At 46.0% G+C, this 16628-nt stretch overlaps 1 protein-coding gene across 9 annotated transcripts in view; it reads right to left on the reverse strand.

The window, feature by feature from the left end:
* Nucleotides 1–16628, reverse strand: part of Rbm47 (RNA binding motif protein 47) — a 157455-nt gene that overhangs the window by 7355 nt on the left and 133472 nt on the right. For 7 of the 9 annotated variants that reach the window (XM_063240623.1, XM_013154451.2, XM_013154450.3 and 4 more), the window contains 3 exons: nt 3941–5096; nt 2968–3174; nt 73–275 (listed from right to left, as the gene is read on the reverse strand). In XM_063240623.1, coding sequence (XP_063096693.1) covers nt 73–275; nt 2968–3174; nt 3941–5066 — 1536 coding nt within the window. In that variant the 5' untranslated portion in view covers nt 5067–5096. The remainder of the gene's footprint in view (nt 1–72; nt 276–2967; nt 3175–3940; nt 5097–16628) is intronic. The other 2 variants (XM_063240626.1, XM_063240627.1) reach the window with 2 other exon arrangements.

Below are 16628 nucleotides of genomic sequence, written 5' to 3' on the forward strand. Positions count from 1 at the left end.
ACTGGACACTAAGCAAGTTCACAATGGAGAGACTCCATGCACAGACGTCAGCCATTGCGGCGAGCACTCTACCTGGAAAGGCGGTGGCGTGGAGACGGCAGGGATGATCGCAGCAGCGGCGGCCGCAGCAGCAGCAGCAGCGCTGGCCGGGTCTGGCTGCACAGCCATGGGGCTGATCATGTGCTCCATGGTGTGAATTTTGCCATCTTCAATCATTTTAGGGGCCGGGGCTGCCTGGAACACGGAATACTGGGGCCCAATGGCAGGGATGGCCACTGCAAAGAAGCAAGAGGAAAACAATCCATCACTTCAGTCAGGAAGGAGGCTGCTACACTCACTGTGATATTTCGCAAACCCCAGGTGAGCTGCCAGGGTTCTCTCCGTGCTAACTAATGCTCTCTCAGGATAAGAACGAGGGCGGCCTACAAGGAAGGGACAGGAGACAGCATGTGACGTCCCCTGGAGCCACAGGGGCATAGAGTCTCCCAGTACAGCACCGCAGAAGAAGAATCTAGAACTAAGTTTCAGCACAAACATCTCCTAACCTTTCTACCAAAAAAAAAAAATCTCCCTTTGAATCTTACCTTGATGCCCAATGGGGCCAGAAAGGCCTCTGACCTGGGAAGATGGGCTCAGAATAAGATCGAGGTCCAACAAGCCCGAGAGTAAGTCTGCTGATCCATTCTCACTCTCTCACCTGGCACCAGATGGGTCACTGTCTTCAATTTTACCATTTTTAAGAAGCAGGTGGTAGTGAGAATTTCACCCTGAGAACTCAGATCTGTGTACGTCTTTCCTGCACTCTATTCCAGATTTCAATGTGACTAATTAAAGGGCGGGGAACCCCTAAGTGGAAAGAAGTGGAAAACTCTCTAATTTTCTTATATCCATTAACAGTACCAAAGTAGTGGAATGGCTGGTTCCCCGCCCCTCAAGAGGGACCAGCCAATCCAAATAATTTCTATGAGTGAAGTCCAAAGGACTGATTTCAAGCATAAATTCAAGTAGCTAGCAATTATTAAGGTCAATGTACAACAAAGAGCAGGCAAAAGGAAATGACACTGGTCCTGAGTCATGGGAGGGTGTGTGTGTGTGTGTGTGTGTGTGTGTGTGTGTGTGTGTGTCCCCATGTCCTTGTGTGTTGAAAGCATAAGAATATGAAATGTGGGCCAGGGATTTTGCTCAGTGGTGCAAGTGCCTGTCTGACAAGCGCGAGGTTGTGAGCTCAATCTCTGGATATGAAATGTATATACAAACCATCCTTTCATCTATGTTTCTTCTCTAACTCTAGGTACATGTGTTTTAATAAAGACTTACTTGATCAAAGGTAAAGAGACAAATGACTGTAAGCTAAACAATGGTACAGCCATTCAATAAAAAATTTCTAAAACCTTAACCAAATATTTTTACCTGCCTTTCCAACCATATCTCCCATGGATCCTCTGCCCAAGGTATTTCACCACTACCTGGGTGCCTCTCCTAACACAAGGTCTAATATCCTGGATGATCAGAAATAAGAGGGCAGGGAAAGCTGTGAGTTTAAGTCACATGGAGTTGTCTGAACTGCTTTGGTCACCAGCCCAGAGGAATCTGTACCACGGTCCTCACACGACTAAAGGTTTTTTTTTTTAAACATGGATATATATATATATATATATATATATATATATATATTTTTTTTTTTTTTTTTTTTTTTTTTTTTTTTTCTTTTCGTACCAGAAATTGAACTCAGGACCTTGTGCTTGCCAGACAGGTGCAGTGCTGATGAGCTATATCCCCAGCCCCATCTTTTTTTTTTTTTTTTTTTTTTGTCTTTTTGTTTTTTAAACAATGCTTTCTTCTGGTTAAATCTTAAGCTACTTCAACAGAAGTCTGTTCCACAACGTGTGAAAACTGCAGTACGTATCCAGGTTCTGTTTGAGAGTAGACCAGCCAGTTTACACTGCTTGGAACGGCAGTGACATTTATAAGGAAATTCAGTGCAAGGAGACATTGAAGTGCAGAGACAGCAGGATATTTTTTCACAGAACAAAAAATCATCGCTGATTCCTTCAGTGGAGGCTGCACCAGGAGCATGCCTTGTAGCTTTGTGATTTCCACGCAAACTTACTCCCCATCACAGCTTCCCTGATGCTGAGAAATAAGTGTTGGTCCTCAATGTGGCAAAATCAGAGTAGCTTGGTCTTCACCTCCCCTCTGTGAGGAAGGGAACGGCCCAGCTGGGGACTGCTCAGGACTAAAGTTTCCATGTTTTGGGGCTTGTGTGGTATGAGCTGAAAGCCAGTAGCTGCTGGACTCATAGAAAAGGGTTAAAGTTTCTGGCAGAACCACAAGTCCTGCCTCATATAAGGTAACCAAGGGTGCTAACAACCTTGGCAAACAGGTTTGTGGGCCCTGAAGGTGAAAGCAAAGTTCAAGGTCCCTGGATCAATTGACGCCACTATTCTAGATCTACTGATCTAGCAAGAGGAAATGAGCACCAGAAATCAGAATCCAGGAAATCAGCAGCTGCAAAAACTTTCACTACTGCCCTGTCCCCAAGAGTTCTTATTTGCTCAGATCACAACAAGGGGTAAATGGTGCTATTTCCTCTTGGAGGAGAATTTCCATCCCTCTCAACTGTCAGAATTGGTAAGGATGTTGAGTGTTTTGGAGCACATTGTAATCCCAGCACTCTGGGAGGCTAAGACAGGAGGATCACAAGTTTCAGCTGGGCAACTTAGCATACACCAAGGCTTGGGTTCAAGCTTTAGTATCACTAAAATGAAAATAAAAGTGAAAAGAAATTAAATGGTCTGGTGGTTGGGATAGAAATAGGCCAGAGTAAGGACAAGGCAGGGTTAGCTAACAGAACATACAAGCCAGCTTCTTTTTTCCTCTTCCCTGGCTGCCAATGAGAAGAGAGAATCCCTGTGCAGAAGGGCTGGAGTTTGCACAAAACATGATCTTGTTCCAGTTGATACTGACCTGTACCAGGTTTAATGGCAACTGGATTGACGGCAGAGATTTCCAAATTTGGCACAAGTTCATATCCTTTTTCTTGCTGCTTGCCTTTCCCTTCGTGATACCGGCTATAGATACCACGGCCGGCAGAATATCCCCCAAGGTAGGAGCCCCTGGGCCCTGGGGCTCTGTTGCCAGCTGCGCCTCGCCCCCGGCCTCGTATGCTGCCTGCTGGTAACAACACAGAAGGGTGAGTAAGCGGCAGACAGGCAGGAGCCTCTGGGTACTCAGTGTGCCCTGTGTCCCAGCAGCAAATGCCCACACTCTTGGCTTTCAATGGGTTCGTAAAGTGCCTTCCAAATGTTCTATTTCAGCCTAGATGAACGCCCTGCGTCTGTCTGCTTAGCACAGGAGACCAACTTTCGAGGTGGCCTCCTAGGATTGTAATGGCAACTTCAGTAAAGAAAACTATTCAGAGTGTAGAACAGTTAGACCTGGAAAGGGATCTCCTAGTCCACCCTCCTCGTGTTACGCTTGAGGAAACAGGCCTACGGACTAAAGTCACAGACCCAGCGATTAGGAGAGCAAGCTCCAGAGTCCAGGTTGTGTCTTTCAGGGTGATGCATGCTTTCATCACACCGTAATCACTGCCCATAACAACGACACAGCTCTGGACCAACATCTTCAAGGCTGAATTGTAGAATAGTTTTAACCTAAGTTCCATGAGATGGGTGAACCTGCCCCAGTGGCTTAGGCTTTAGTAGGGAGAAACTGAGCCCCTTGATTTACCTCTCCCTTCACTGTGATCTGTATTTCACTCTACAGAGCTACAGGCGTGATGGTCCTAAGAGCCAGCAAAGAGAACCCAGACCCCAACCCCAAATGCAGAGGGCTTAACGTCCACCAGCTCATTACCCCCAGCCACTGCACCCCGATGCATCCTGCCAAGCAAGTAGGCAGGCGGGGCTATGCTACCCCGAACAGGAGCTCCACTAACCTTTCACGAAGTAGTCCCTGTTGGGTCCGATGAGCGCGTTGTAAGGGTAGCCGTAGTAGGCGAGCGTGTAGGGGTCGCACGAGTACACGTAGCTGGGCGGCTGCACAGCAGCCTCGGCCACGCCGCCGCCCTTGGCCGCCTTCTGGTAGCGGGAGTACTGCTCCTTGTCCACCGGCTTGGCCAGCGTGACCTCCAGGCACGAGCCCTCCAGCTCCGTGCCGTTGAGGTTGTTCATGGCCTGCACGGCGTCCTCGCGGCTGGCGAAGTGCACGAAGGCGTAGTCGCGGATCTTCTTGACGCGCTCCACGCAGCCGGGGTTGAACTGGCCGAAGCTCTTCTTGATGGTGTCCTCGGTGGTCTCGATCATGAGGTTGCGCACGTAGAGGATCTTCACGGTCTCCATCACGTCCTCGTCCACGTCGATCTCGGGCTCGGCCCAGTCCACGGCGATCTGGTGGCCCCACAGCTGGATGCGGCCGGGCATGAGCTTGCGGCGCGCCATGGCTGCTGCGCGGTGGCTCTCGTACTCCACGAAGGCGAAGCCGCGGTTCTTCATCTTGTCGGCCGCGCTGGCGTACACGATGACGTCCAGCACGCCCTCGGTGACCTTGGCGATCTCCTCCAGGATCTCCTCGCGCTTCTTCATCTTGGGGATGCCGCCGATGAAGAGGCGGCAGTTGTCCACGCTGCAGCACACGCCCAGCAGCCGGCCCGGCCGGATCTCGTAGTTGTTGAGCTCGCGCACGGCGCGCTTGGCTTCGTGCTTGTGGCAGTACATGACGAAGGCGTAGCCGCGGTTCTTGCCGTCGAAGTCCATCATGAGGCGCAGCTCGTAGATGCGGCCCACGGCCTCGAACACGGGCACCAGCTCGTCCTCGTACACGTCGCGCGGGATCTTGCCCACGAAGACCTCGCAGCCGCGCTGGGGGTGCGGGCCCTCCCAGCCCGGGGGCGGCCCGCCGTACTTGCGCTGCCCGTTCTCCTGCACCATGCTGTAGCCCGTGCGCTCCATCAGAGCCACCAGGGCCGCCTCGTTGGGCGCGCCCGCCACGCCCTCGGGCACCTTGGCCGAGGACGCGCTGGCCGGGTCGCTGTTCATGGCTGCGGTGGAATCCTCTGCGGTCATAATGTCAAAGGCATCCACGGCTGAGGACACCTGGGGGAAAGAGGAGGCAAACAAAAACCAGAAGTGACTCAGAGGGGGAAACAGCAAAAATGCCCAAGTACTTCCATTTCCTCAGCCCTCCAACAGCTACGAGGCTTGGAGAACCCGCTGTCCTTGTTGGTGAGACCCTTAAAGCCCTACAGCCAACTGTCTTATGCTGACTTCCTGCTCTGTCTACTCAGGTCTATTTTTTTGAACATCTTAAGAACCCGATTTGTCTCTTTGGTATATGCAGCAGTTTTTACGTTTCTAGCTTTTGCACTGTAGGAATGGACATAGAGCAATGCAATTCTTAAAGAAAACTTGGAGGAGATGTTATTGTGTAAATGACGTGCAGAGCTGTGGACTTGATGCCCTTGACAAGTAGGAACCCGAGGTCCATGTTGCCATGGATGTCAGGCTCATTGAGGCGTGAGCCTTCCTGGATTTGGACTCAAGTTAGTCCACACAGAGTTACCTGAACATCAGGCCGGGGACCTGTGAAGCAGTGTCTCTCTGGTAAAGCACCCTAAAGTATTCAAAGAACTGTCACCTGCCACCAATCTGCTCTTAGTGCATCTTCCTAACCTCTGCCTATGAAGGGACAGGGTCTCAAATCTGCCCATGGAGAAGCAGACCCAGCCTGCTTAAGTAAACTGCCCGTTCCACACAGCCAGGGCCAGCTGGCAGGAGGACTTGATTCTAAGCCTTCTGGCTCCAGATTCTGTATTCTTCCTGCAGAACGGCATGGGGAAATAGAATTTACTGCAATGATGGCAGAGCTGTCGCCAGCTATCACCACTGAGACTTCCTGTGGGGCTAATGTGGCGAAGAAACTGAACTTCAATTTTATTTCAAATAAAATTAAGCAGCCACAGGTGGCAGTGCTGACCTGAAGTGTGCCCACTTTGACTCTGATAGTACAAGAGTTCCATGGAAATGGTTCTAAATTATACCCTAAGGTTGTCATCAGGAGATCAGAATGGCTCAGTGTACAGTGCCTGCCTACTGTGTATGCAGCCCTAGGACTGCAAAAAATAAAAACACAAATAGATTATCACCAAGAGCTGAATTGTGATGCTTTTATAATGAAAAGCTCCAATTGGCTTTTTAAAAAATGAAGTTCAGTTGGGCATGATGGCACAGGCCCGTAGTCCTAGCACTTTGGGAGGAGGTCTTTCTTTCAAATGGAGGATGAGCATGTATTTTTAAGACTATTTATAAAAAAAATTCCACATATACATAGAATCTGTGACCTAGGAAGAAAATGCCCAACACATAAACATGTTTGATCCCAAGTCAAGATGTTTCCTTTGTACTATAGAAAACATTAACTGATGTCCAAACTTTGTGTTGTTTATTATCATCGATGTTATTTTGCAGTACTGGAGACTGAACCCAGGGCTTTCTCACTGAGCTACATCCCTACCCTTTATTTTTGGTCTTTGAGGCAGGGTTTTGCTAATTCACTAAATTGTCTAGAGTGAGCTTGAACTTTCAGCCTTCCTGCTCCAGCCTCCCAGACTGCTAAGATTGCCAGGATACACTGCTATGCCGGCTAGTGTTCTGTTTAAATACAGGGAATTCACATTTTATTCTCCTACCTATACTGTGAGACTGGGATTTTTATCTAGAAAGCCTAGAAATGGTCAAGTTGTGGAGACATTTCCAATCCCAACACCAATAATTTAATCAGAAATTGTGTTTGCTTTTAATTTGCTATTTGTTGGTGTCAATAGCATAACTATCTCAAAAACTGGAAACACAGCTTATTTCTTATATCTATGAGCTAACAAAATCTTTTCCCCCGTGCCTCATGGTCTGGAATAAACAAACTGTATTGCTGACTCCTTCCTTTTTTCCTGTGATCACTGGAAAGATCCGGATTGGTTCCTTCATGTTTTACAGATGTAGGAGACATCAACACACTTCCATGTTCATCTACTTGGGGCTGTAGTCTTCTTTTTCTTGGCTCCAGCTTTCTTTATGTTTCTAGTGTCCTGAATTTGAGCTCTATATTATTTATCTTCTTGACATATTCTTAGAATTCTGTCACATTAAAAATTCTGAAGCTAGGGAAGAATGAATGGTGTGTGTGTGTGTAATTTGTACCATCCATTGATTATGTAATATTCAAATTAACTGCTGCTTTTAAATTAGCTACAAATATTGCATACAAACATGTAAGAACCATAATGAGATATGCCTTCACACTTACTAGGATGTCTATTCTTAATAAGGGGAAAAAGAGAAAATAAGCGTTGGTGAGGAGTGGAGAGGTTGGAGCTCTCACACACGGTGGAGGAACTGTGCGAAAGTGAATGAATACAGCTACCGCGGGAAACAAGATTGTGGTTCCTCAAAAATGAAACACGGAATTAACACACTGTCCAGCAATTCCACGTCTGGATGTGTGTACCCAAGAGAACTGAAAGTGGGCGCTTAGATACTGGACACCAATGTTCCAGTAACATTGTTCACCAGAGTCAAAAGGTGGACACAACTGAAATGGCCACCAATGGATGAGCGATGAACAAAACCTGGAATTTATATAGAAATTAGCCAGCCTTGAATGAAATTCTGATATGCCATGGAAGAGTCTTGAGAACACTGTGCTCATGAAATAAGGCTAAATCTTGGTAGTGGCTTATATGGCCATCCACAGATGACTGGCTAAAGAAAATGTGGTATTTACATAAGAAAATCTCATAGTCTACAGCCTCTACATACAATAGAGTACTACACTGCGGCTCAAGACCAGGCTGAATTACACAGCAAGACACTGACTCAAAAAAAGGACACACCTTGAGATTGCAATAAATCAGACACACAGGCTTCAATACTATGTGGTTTCTCTTATATGAGAAACCCAGAATGTAAATAAAAAGTAGCATAAAAACAGATAACAGGAAATAGGGATCTATATCTTTGTGGATGAGAGGGGACCAAGACAGGAGGGGAGGGAGGGATGGGGACATAAAACGCATTGAGAGGTGTCACGAACCTGTCCCACCCCCTATGAAGAACATAATCACTCTGCACTGCAAACACATACTAATAAAAAAATAAAAACTGAAAGAAAAAATTAGCCAGACACAAGCCTTGAGAGTAGTCAAGATAACAGGCAGAAACTAGAAAGAACAGGGAAAAAGCCAAGAAAAGAGAAGAATAAGGAATTAATATCGAGGTACAGAGTTTTAGAATGATGAAAAGTTCTGTAAATGGACAATGGCTGCACAGCACTATGGAGATATCTAATGCCGCTGAATACACCCTGAAGGGTGGCTGGAACGGTATTTTTAAGAGGTCTACTTATACACAGACCCTCCCATTCAGAGACAGAAAAAAGGACAAGAGTCAGTGAGACTGAATTTCACTAGAAGTCTTTTAAAAAAGGGTACACTGAGTCCCTTAGCACAGGAAAATCTTAGGTCTGCAAACTCCATCGCCTCGCCACCATGCTTAGTATGTGACCCAGCTAAATAAGCTATATGGTGCCATGCTCATGAATTCAAAGCCAAAAACCTAGATACACTAAAAGATAAATGATGAGTAAAATAAGTCAGATTCAAAACATGAGTGTTTTCTTCTTAACAGAAACTTGGGGGGGGGGGAGACGACTTGGGGTCCTGGGTGGGAGGGTGGGGGATCAGACAGGCCAGACTCTGGGAAAAGAAATTCCGTGGGCCTCTGCCCCGGCCCCACCCACCGCTGGCTGTGCTACTGATGACCTACCACCCTGGGGACTCAAACCTGCAGATGTCAACCGAAAGCCCCCAAATGAGCTCATCTATAAGTGACCTCTAGTTTTGAACTGTCAGGGTGTCGTTAGAGGCCATCAGATGCAATGGCCAGGGGAGACCCTGGCCAGACCTGACCTGACCCCACTTTCAAACCTGGGTCCCCTCCTTGGTCTGTGCTGTGTGTGTTACCACTAGAGACCCTTTCCCCTACAATTTGTATTATATTTTTTTTTGTTTTTTTTTTTTTGTATTATATTTTAATGTCTATGTGAGTATATTGAAAATAATTTGTTTTTCCCCCCCTGGTTTTTGTTTTGCTTTTAGTCTCTATGTGCTAGGATCACAGAAAGATTTTGTAAGGATGGTATAAGTTTTCCTGCAAGGTTTAATTTGTTATCATGTAAATATTCTAGAGCAAGCTGCCTGGTGTTCAGCCCTGTGCTGCTGGTAAGATTGATTTACTGCAAAAATCTTTACCCAGCTTTTATTGAACTTTTTATGTAAAAAATAAAATGAATTAAAGAAAAAATACGAGGGAAAACAAATTAGAGGGATCACTGGGGGCTGGGAAGGGGCTGGAGGTTCAGGGAGAGACGAGACGGAAGAGAGGTGCACAGGCCTGACACGCCATACCTGCCTGCATGGAAATGTCACCACAAAACACATCTGTATGACTAATACTTCTTCTTCTTCTTCTTTTTTTTTTTTTAAAGAGAAGGGATTTATTTAATTCTTTAAACAAGCTATGCAACCCTTCTGTCTGAGGTGAACCAGCACGCTGATCTTACTACAATTGTACTTGCTTCCGACCAAGGCTGACAAACTACAGTGGTGGGTCAGATATGGTCTTCCGGGTGCTTGGAATGAAACTTTATTAATGAAACCATGTCCTCAGGACAAACAAGGACGGTCAATGCCTGCCTAGCAGCATGCAGCCTGGTGAACAGCTGAGTCAGGACTGGTGCAGTCTGCGAAGCCTAAAACGTACGTTCCTCTCAGGTCCATCCACCCTGGTCTATGCCGAAGCTAACTAACACGGACTCCACTTGCGAAGTGTAACTGTCACTCCCCACTTGGTGGCCTAGGCCGAGCAATTCTAATGTGTTTAGAGACATTCCCCTTCACCACCACCATCTCAGCTGTTTTTCACTTAACTTTGATGGTTATATTTATGAAGCTTGGGAGAAGTGCGTGGTGAGTGGGGTTGGCTCCACTCCGGACTGTTATATATTTTCTTAAAACTTTAAGAGCAGAGGCGTGGGATGGGGGAATGGGGAGGGGAGTGGCAGTGCATGCTTGTCATCCAGACTTGGGACACTGAGGCAAGAAGACTATGAATTCAAGGCTAGCCAAGCTACCTAGTGAGTTTGAGGTCAGCCTGGGCTACCATACTGAGATTCTGTCACAGACAGACAAACAAACAAACCTTTCAAGAGACATTAGGATGCTTTTGTTTGTTTGTCTACTCAGCAACCATTATTGAGCAGCTGCTATGTTCTGAGGGCTTGCTAGCTACTGCGGACCTTGTTCTTGTGACGTTTACCCCCGAGTTTACTGAGTTATGCTTCAAACACTCATGAGCTGAAAGTTAAAGAATTTTTGTACTTATGCTCACTGACCAGAGACTATTGCACAAGGGTCAGTTAACATTCTGTTTCTAATAAAGGCCATTGTCAGACTTTTGCCTTTCAAAATTAGCTTAGAAGACCTTCTCGAGGAAGGGCAGAGTGCATACATGGACAGCAGCAGCTGATGCTGAGAGTGGGTGAGAAATATTCTATGCTGAAAGACAAAGAGATTGGTACTTGGGGAAGAGGTGTAGACTCAACCATAAGCAGACTTCAAAAGCTGAACAAACGTGAGGTCCTGAGTTCGATTCCCAGAACAAAAACAAAGCAAAAAATCAAACAAATACTGAACTGTGTCTGTAAATGAAACAAAATATCTGGATAAACAGCATAGTTTTCCAATTTTGACCACTGAGCAGGAGACAGTTTTAGGTAGATTAGATAGTCTAATTCAGGTTCCACACCAGAGTTCCTAGAATCAGAGAAAACTAGACCCAAATCTTAGCTCTGCTACTTCATAGCTCTGAACTTGGGAAAAACACCACTGAAGCTCTTTCAAGTCTCTATTTTCATCTTTAAAATGGTGACACCAGCTGCTGTTTAGTGAGTGTCTATTTTGTGGCAGGCGAAGCACTGTGCTCTTCACGTGCATAACTCATTCCAGTCCTTGCAGTGTCAACAAGGGCATTATTAGGCTCTCGCCTTACAGAAGGGGAAACTGAGGCATAGAGCGTGTATGTAAACTCTCAGTTAATAAGCTCAGGACTGCTGTTCTGTGGCCCAGAGTTCACACCAGAGCTGTCTCAAATGACTCTCCCCATAGGGCTGCAGCCGAGGACTCATAACCCAGAATCTTGTACCAAGTGATCAAGGAATGTTAGTCTAAGAAATCCGAACCTCAAAACAAACAAAACCCAACAACAGGGACACTGCACCTGAGGCACGAATCTTGCACCTGTGTAGGATTCCTGTGCTTACCAAGAAGCAAGAGAGGTTACTGTAGCCAGCTGTAAGCCGGTTGTGCGAGCAGCCTGGCCTGCGAGTTCTGGTGGAGACCGGCCCCGAGAGGTCTCTGGATTGCATTCATCACGGGTAAGGCAGCTGCACTGTCCTTCCCCACCCCACCGATGAGGTGAGGTGGGGTGACCCCAAGCCTGTTCCTCACCTCACCCTTGGCTACATCACTTTGCAGAAGCTGTTCCAGAAAACCCGAGGAGACTTGCCACCCTGGATACCGAAGGACTGATCTTCCACGTGGATGCCAAATGCCCCAGGTGGTGATCTCCCACCAGACACGCAGCGGGACATGCCAGTCTTCACGGAAGGCTGCTGGCCTGCTAGAAGCCCAGCAGCGTATTGGAAGCACAGTTACTCGGTATGGCATGGAAAACCAGCGCAGAAAACACACTTGCCCATCAAGTTGTAATATTCTGAACTACTAACTGCAACTTTTGCTTTTTTTGTTTTAGGCTGAGTTTGAACTTGTCAGGTTACAACTAAATTTCAGGGTAAACTCCAAGTGAAAGCAGAAATCGTCAAGGAATTGGATTCCCTCTTCAGTATGGTTCAGAGTATCTTTCATTAGGATTTTAACTTTGACCCTGGACATTTTAGAGGGCACTTGGAATTATTTCCAAGCTTCATGAACCAGTCTTTACCTAAGATAAAAACAGGCACGGTTTACTCTAGAATTATTAAGGGTGTGTGTGTGTGTGTGTGTGTGTGTGTGTGTGGTGAATATTTAATGTGGGGTACTGGGAGAGCTTTATTTGCTGACCGACTAACATACTGCATTTCAAATATAGGGGTACAATGTCTCCCATCACTAGCTGCAATTTAATTCAAAGGAGTTAAGCATATTTTTTAACATGTTTATGCAAGAGGTAATACTATCTCTGCTTCTGATTAGAGTTCTGTTTTGATGTTTCTTACACATACCATAAGATTTTATTTTTATTAACAATCATTTCTAAAACATTACCTAACACACACACAGTAAAGAGGTAATAAGATATATTTCTATACTTTTTAAGAGCGGAGATTTTTGGAGTAAAAGAAAAACGAGTTCAAATCCTGACTGCAGTACTTGCCAGTCTTATCCAGTGAGGTCAGTCACATCAGTTCCATTCCCACGACTGTAAGGTGGTCCCAGGAATAGCATGCGTCTCAGAGGATTCATTCTAGGGTTGCTGGACACTTGGGATACCTGGCCCACACGTGTTTGGTGCCAATTACCATCATGATTACGCAGTTCAGGGTGGCCCCCAATTCATGGTCTTCTGCCCCTACCTCCCGAGCGCTGGGGTTATGTGCCACCATGCTTAGTTATACCACTATAAGCTTAAAGAATGTGACTTGTAGGCCATAATTCCAGTTTTAAAGGCATATTTCTAGTAAAGGTTGAGAAGGACCTCATGATTTACAGAGCTATTTTGGAAAGGAAGATATTGCCACCCATGTGGGTGTGAGAGGAAAAGACTAGAAGTTTCCCAGCTGTGGCCTCCCCCAGCACTAATCTCTCTCTGCAGTGCCAAGTTACCACCGCCCACTAGAGTAAACACCGCGAGGACTCCCGCTCACAGGCCGGGCATTTCTGTGAACTCAGGCTGGCAGGGGGAAGGTGGTGCCACTCAAAATGGAGGCCGAGCTCTGGGAAGTCACCCGGGCCCAGCAGTGACAGGCAGGCCCCTCTTCTCTCTCAGCCTCCTGTTAAGCCTTAGGGACACCCACACATCTTTCCAGGCCTCTCCTGCACTCAGGTGAAACCCTGAAAGCAGACCGTGCAGCACGGTCTTCACTGTGTTGTCGGTGTTATGGCAAAGCACGCCATTCAGTGAATAACAAACAGATCTGTGTTTAATAAACAGATGCAGAGCCAAGAGGCTGTATTTTCCCAGGCATTTCTATCAATGCATCCCTGAAAATGAGGCACTTTGCTGCGGGTTCCCAGGAATCCTGGCTGTGTATTGCAAGAAGCGAGAAGCCACCTGCCAGAAAGGGATGGGCTGGGAATTTTGCGGGTGTTTGGTAGTGTACCAATACCTGCCAGGAATCTGTTATCTTATTCCCTTTAAACAAGGTTCCTATGCTTAGATTTTCTCTTAACAGGTTGATGGAGTAATGTGGGGAAAAAACCGAAACATGAAACTTCAGCACACACCTGCCTCCTGGGATAACAGGCTCCAAAGCTGTGTAAATGAAGTGACTTCTAGATTTGCTCCTGTCTTAGCTTCTTGACCTAAGCCTTTGAGAGATCTGCTGAGGAACAGAAAGGCCTGCAGAGGATGGATGCCAGGATAGAAGAAGCAGTAGCAAACTGTGAGTCGGTGTAATATTGTACACTTTATCAAATTCTGCAATGTACATTATACAGATTCATAAAATTCTAGAATTTGGGCTGCAGAGGGACCTGAGGAATTTAACCAGACATCCTGCAGGTCACTGGGCTCTGCTGATGTTTTGAAGTAATCATTCTGTGTTATGGGGAGCAGTCTTATGCATTATAGGAGATTTCTTAACACCACTGCCTTCTACTCACCAGATGCATAATCACCATAACCCCTAAAATGTTGTGATGACCCCAGTGCAGGTGAGGGGGTGAAAGGGCCAAAATTGCTCCGTCAAGAAATACAATCAACCTGGTTGTGGTGGTAAATGCCTATAGTCCTAGCATTCTCAGAGGCTGAGGCAGGAGAACTGATCGAAGGTTTGATTCCATCCTGGGCAATTTAGCAACTCAAAACAAAAAATAGCAACTCTGTCTCAAAATAAAAAATAAAAATAGCACAGTGAAAAGGCCCTGAGTTAAAAAGAAAAAACAAAACAAAATAAAACCCAAATCTACCTAAGGTCAATGAACTGAAATTATATACAGAAGTAGGAGAAATTGTTTTACCGACACAGATTTGGTGCTTCAATGTGACTACTATTGTAAGGCTGTCAAGCCTGAGAAATATGTGACAGAGAGCAAAGGTCTAAGTGTCTGATACCACACTACTCATCCAACTTGACTGAAACACTGCCAATTAATTTAATACTTCAAAGGAAATAGCTACCATCATGAAGCCCCATCAAGCTGACTGTAGTCTAATTCATCAGTCATCACCGGCAAATTGACAAGCCACAAGCACTACATCTGAAATCAGGCCAAGGACCTGCCAAGCCATGAAACCATCTTATTTAAATTCAGACCCCTTTGGCTTCTCTGACACAGGACAATTACTGAAAATCTGGTTGGTAAGACTTGGACCATTTTCAAATGTTACTATCAATTTGTTTAGTAATTCACATTTTTGTTTCTAAGCATGCAATTACCAAAAAACATGGTCTTGGGACAGAGATAATCATGGAAATGAAGTCAACCTCTGTACCCCAAGGCCAAAGATGGTGTTCTGCTGGAAAAGAAGACAACATTTGCATGTGTATTCGCTCAAACACTAACTGAGCACCTGCTGTCCATCCATAAGCCAGGCTGGGCGTTCAGGGATAGGCGGTGACCCCTGCAGAGTCCTGAGTTCTCAATCCAGCAGAGGTGGTAAGGCAAGGAGACGAGAGAGGGCACAGGCACGCGGTAACTAGAGGCAGGCATTAGCAAAGCATGCTGGGATCATCCACCAGGTGAGTGACGGACAGGAGATGAGGCTCAAAAAGACAACGGGGCCAGGCTGTGAGCTGTTCAAATCTCACACTTTCTGTGGGAGACAATGAGAGCCGAAGGCCATGAAGTTTCTGCCATGGCAGAAAGCACAGGCTAAGTCCTCACAAGAAAAACAAGCACTCTTGCATCGGAGGGATATAAAGGATTTTTTTTAAACCAATGACTTTGGGACTACTTGGTTAAGCACCCAGAGATGTGAATAGCATTTAAAAGAAGACGGCAGATCCAAAACCAAACTCTATGTCTTAACAACCTTAGTGTAGCACCAGCCAGGCCACATCTCCTGTTGATATAAATGTCCGCCTTCCATAAGACACACTGTGACTGTCATCAACTTTTCTAGGTCTTTCTTCTACAACTAAAATGTCAGCCCTGAGAGAGCAGAGTCTATGTCTCTTCTTGGTTGCTATTGGATTTTCAAATTTTGATACTCCAGAGACAATAAACATTTGTCAAATAAATGTGTTGTGAAGTTCTCTCTTAAAAAACTAATCGACATTAGTAAATCAGTAACAGATACTGTATTTAGAGTACTCACTTTTATAGAGAGCACTATCCAAGGGACAATGACAGTGAGAGGGGTGGGCAAAGCATACAAAGCCACCTGATTATCCAGCAGTAGAGGCCACAGCACTCCACTGAGCAGTGATGGAGTGTGACAGCTAAGCTACTGCCTTAGCGAGGTGGACCACGAGTCCAACAAAACCCCAGGAAGGATTCAGCCCTCGCCTGCACATGAGGACTGAGAACTCCTCTCGAGAGATAGGTGAAAATTCTGCAAGATCACATGCTGTCTGAGTTCACTTATAATTTAGAAGTAATCGTGTTACTATATATCCTATTACTGCAAATACAACACATTGGCAAGGATGTCACAGAATTAGTTAAAAGCCATCAAATGCAAATTCCATCTTATTGGGTAGCTCTATGAACAAGACATTTGCTGACTGCCATCATTTAGCACCTGAGGTGACTTCAGAGGAGTCAGAGGAGACCCCTGCAGGTCTTGCATTCCTGCAAGTGTGGCTGTGGAGTGTGCTGCACTGACAGCCAGAGGAGACAGCAGCACTGGAGGAGAATGGCTGGCTTAATGGCAACAAGAAAGAAGGCAGACCAGGGATACTGCTTCGGAGAGTTCTGGTCTATGGCTTAGAAACTCTGAGTTACTGGTAGCCAGTGTCCTGACTCTGAGTCCCAGCTTTTCAGTGATGTGGTTCTATGACATGGGGAAGTTAGTCTTGGTTTCTCAGGCCCCTTATCTGCAAAGTGAGCACAGTGGAAGCAATGATGATCACTGTCACACGGAGTGAGACCCTGTATGCCATGCCAAGCGCTTACACAGAAATAAGCAGAAATTAAAAGACTGGATCAGGCTTAGCTCTTTTCACCCTTTTTAAAGATCATGAGATTGGGGCTCAGAAAGTCAAGTGACTTGACCAAGGTCACAGCACTGAGGTATAGGTGGATCTGATGACAAATCGGAGTTCTTTCTACTGTGACATTCTTTCTGTGATTCTTCCTTTCTAACAGGAGGGTTCACTAACAAACAGCCTGCTTTAATGAATAACGGCCCCAG

This window comes from Cavia porcellus, unplaced genomic scaffold, assembly GCF_034190915.1.
Source record: "Cavia porcellus strain 051 isolate PalLab524CR breed Dunkin Hartley unplaced genomic scaffold, mCavPor4.1 scaffold_30, whole genome shotgun sequence".
NCBI classification, from domain to species: domain Eukaryota; kingdom Metazoa; phylum Chordata; class Mammalia; order Rodentia; family Caviidae; genus Cavia; species Cavia porcellus.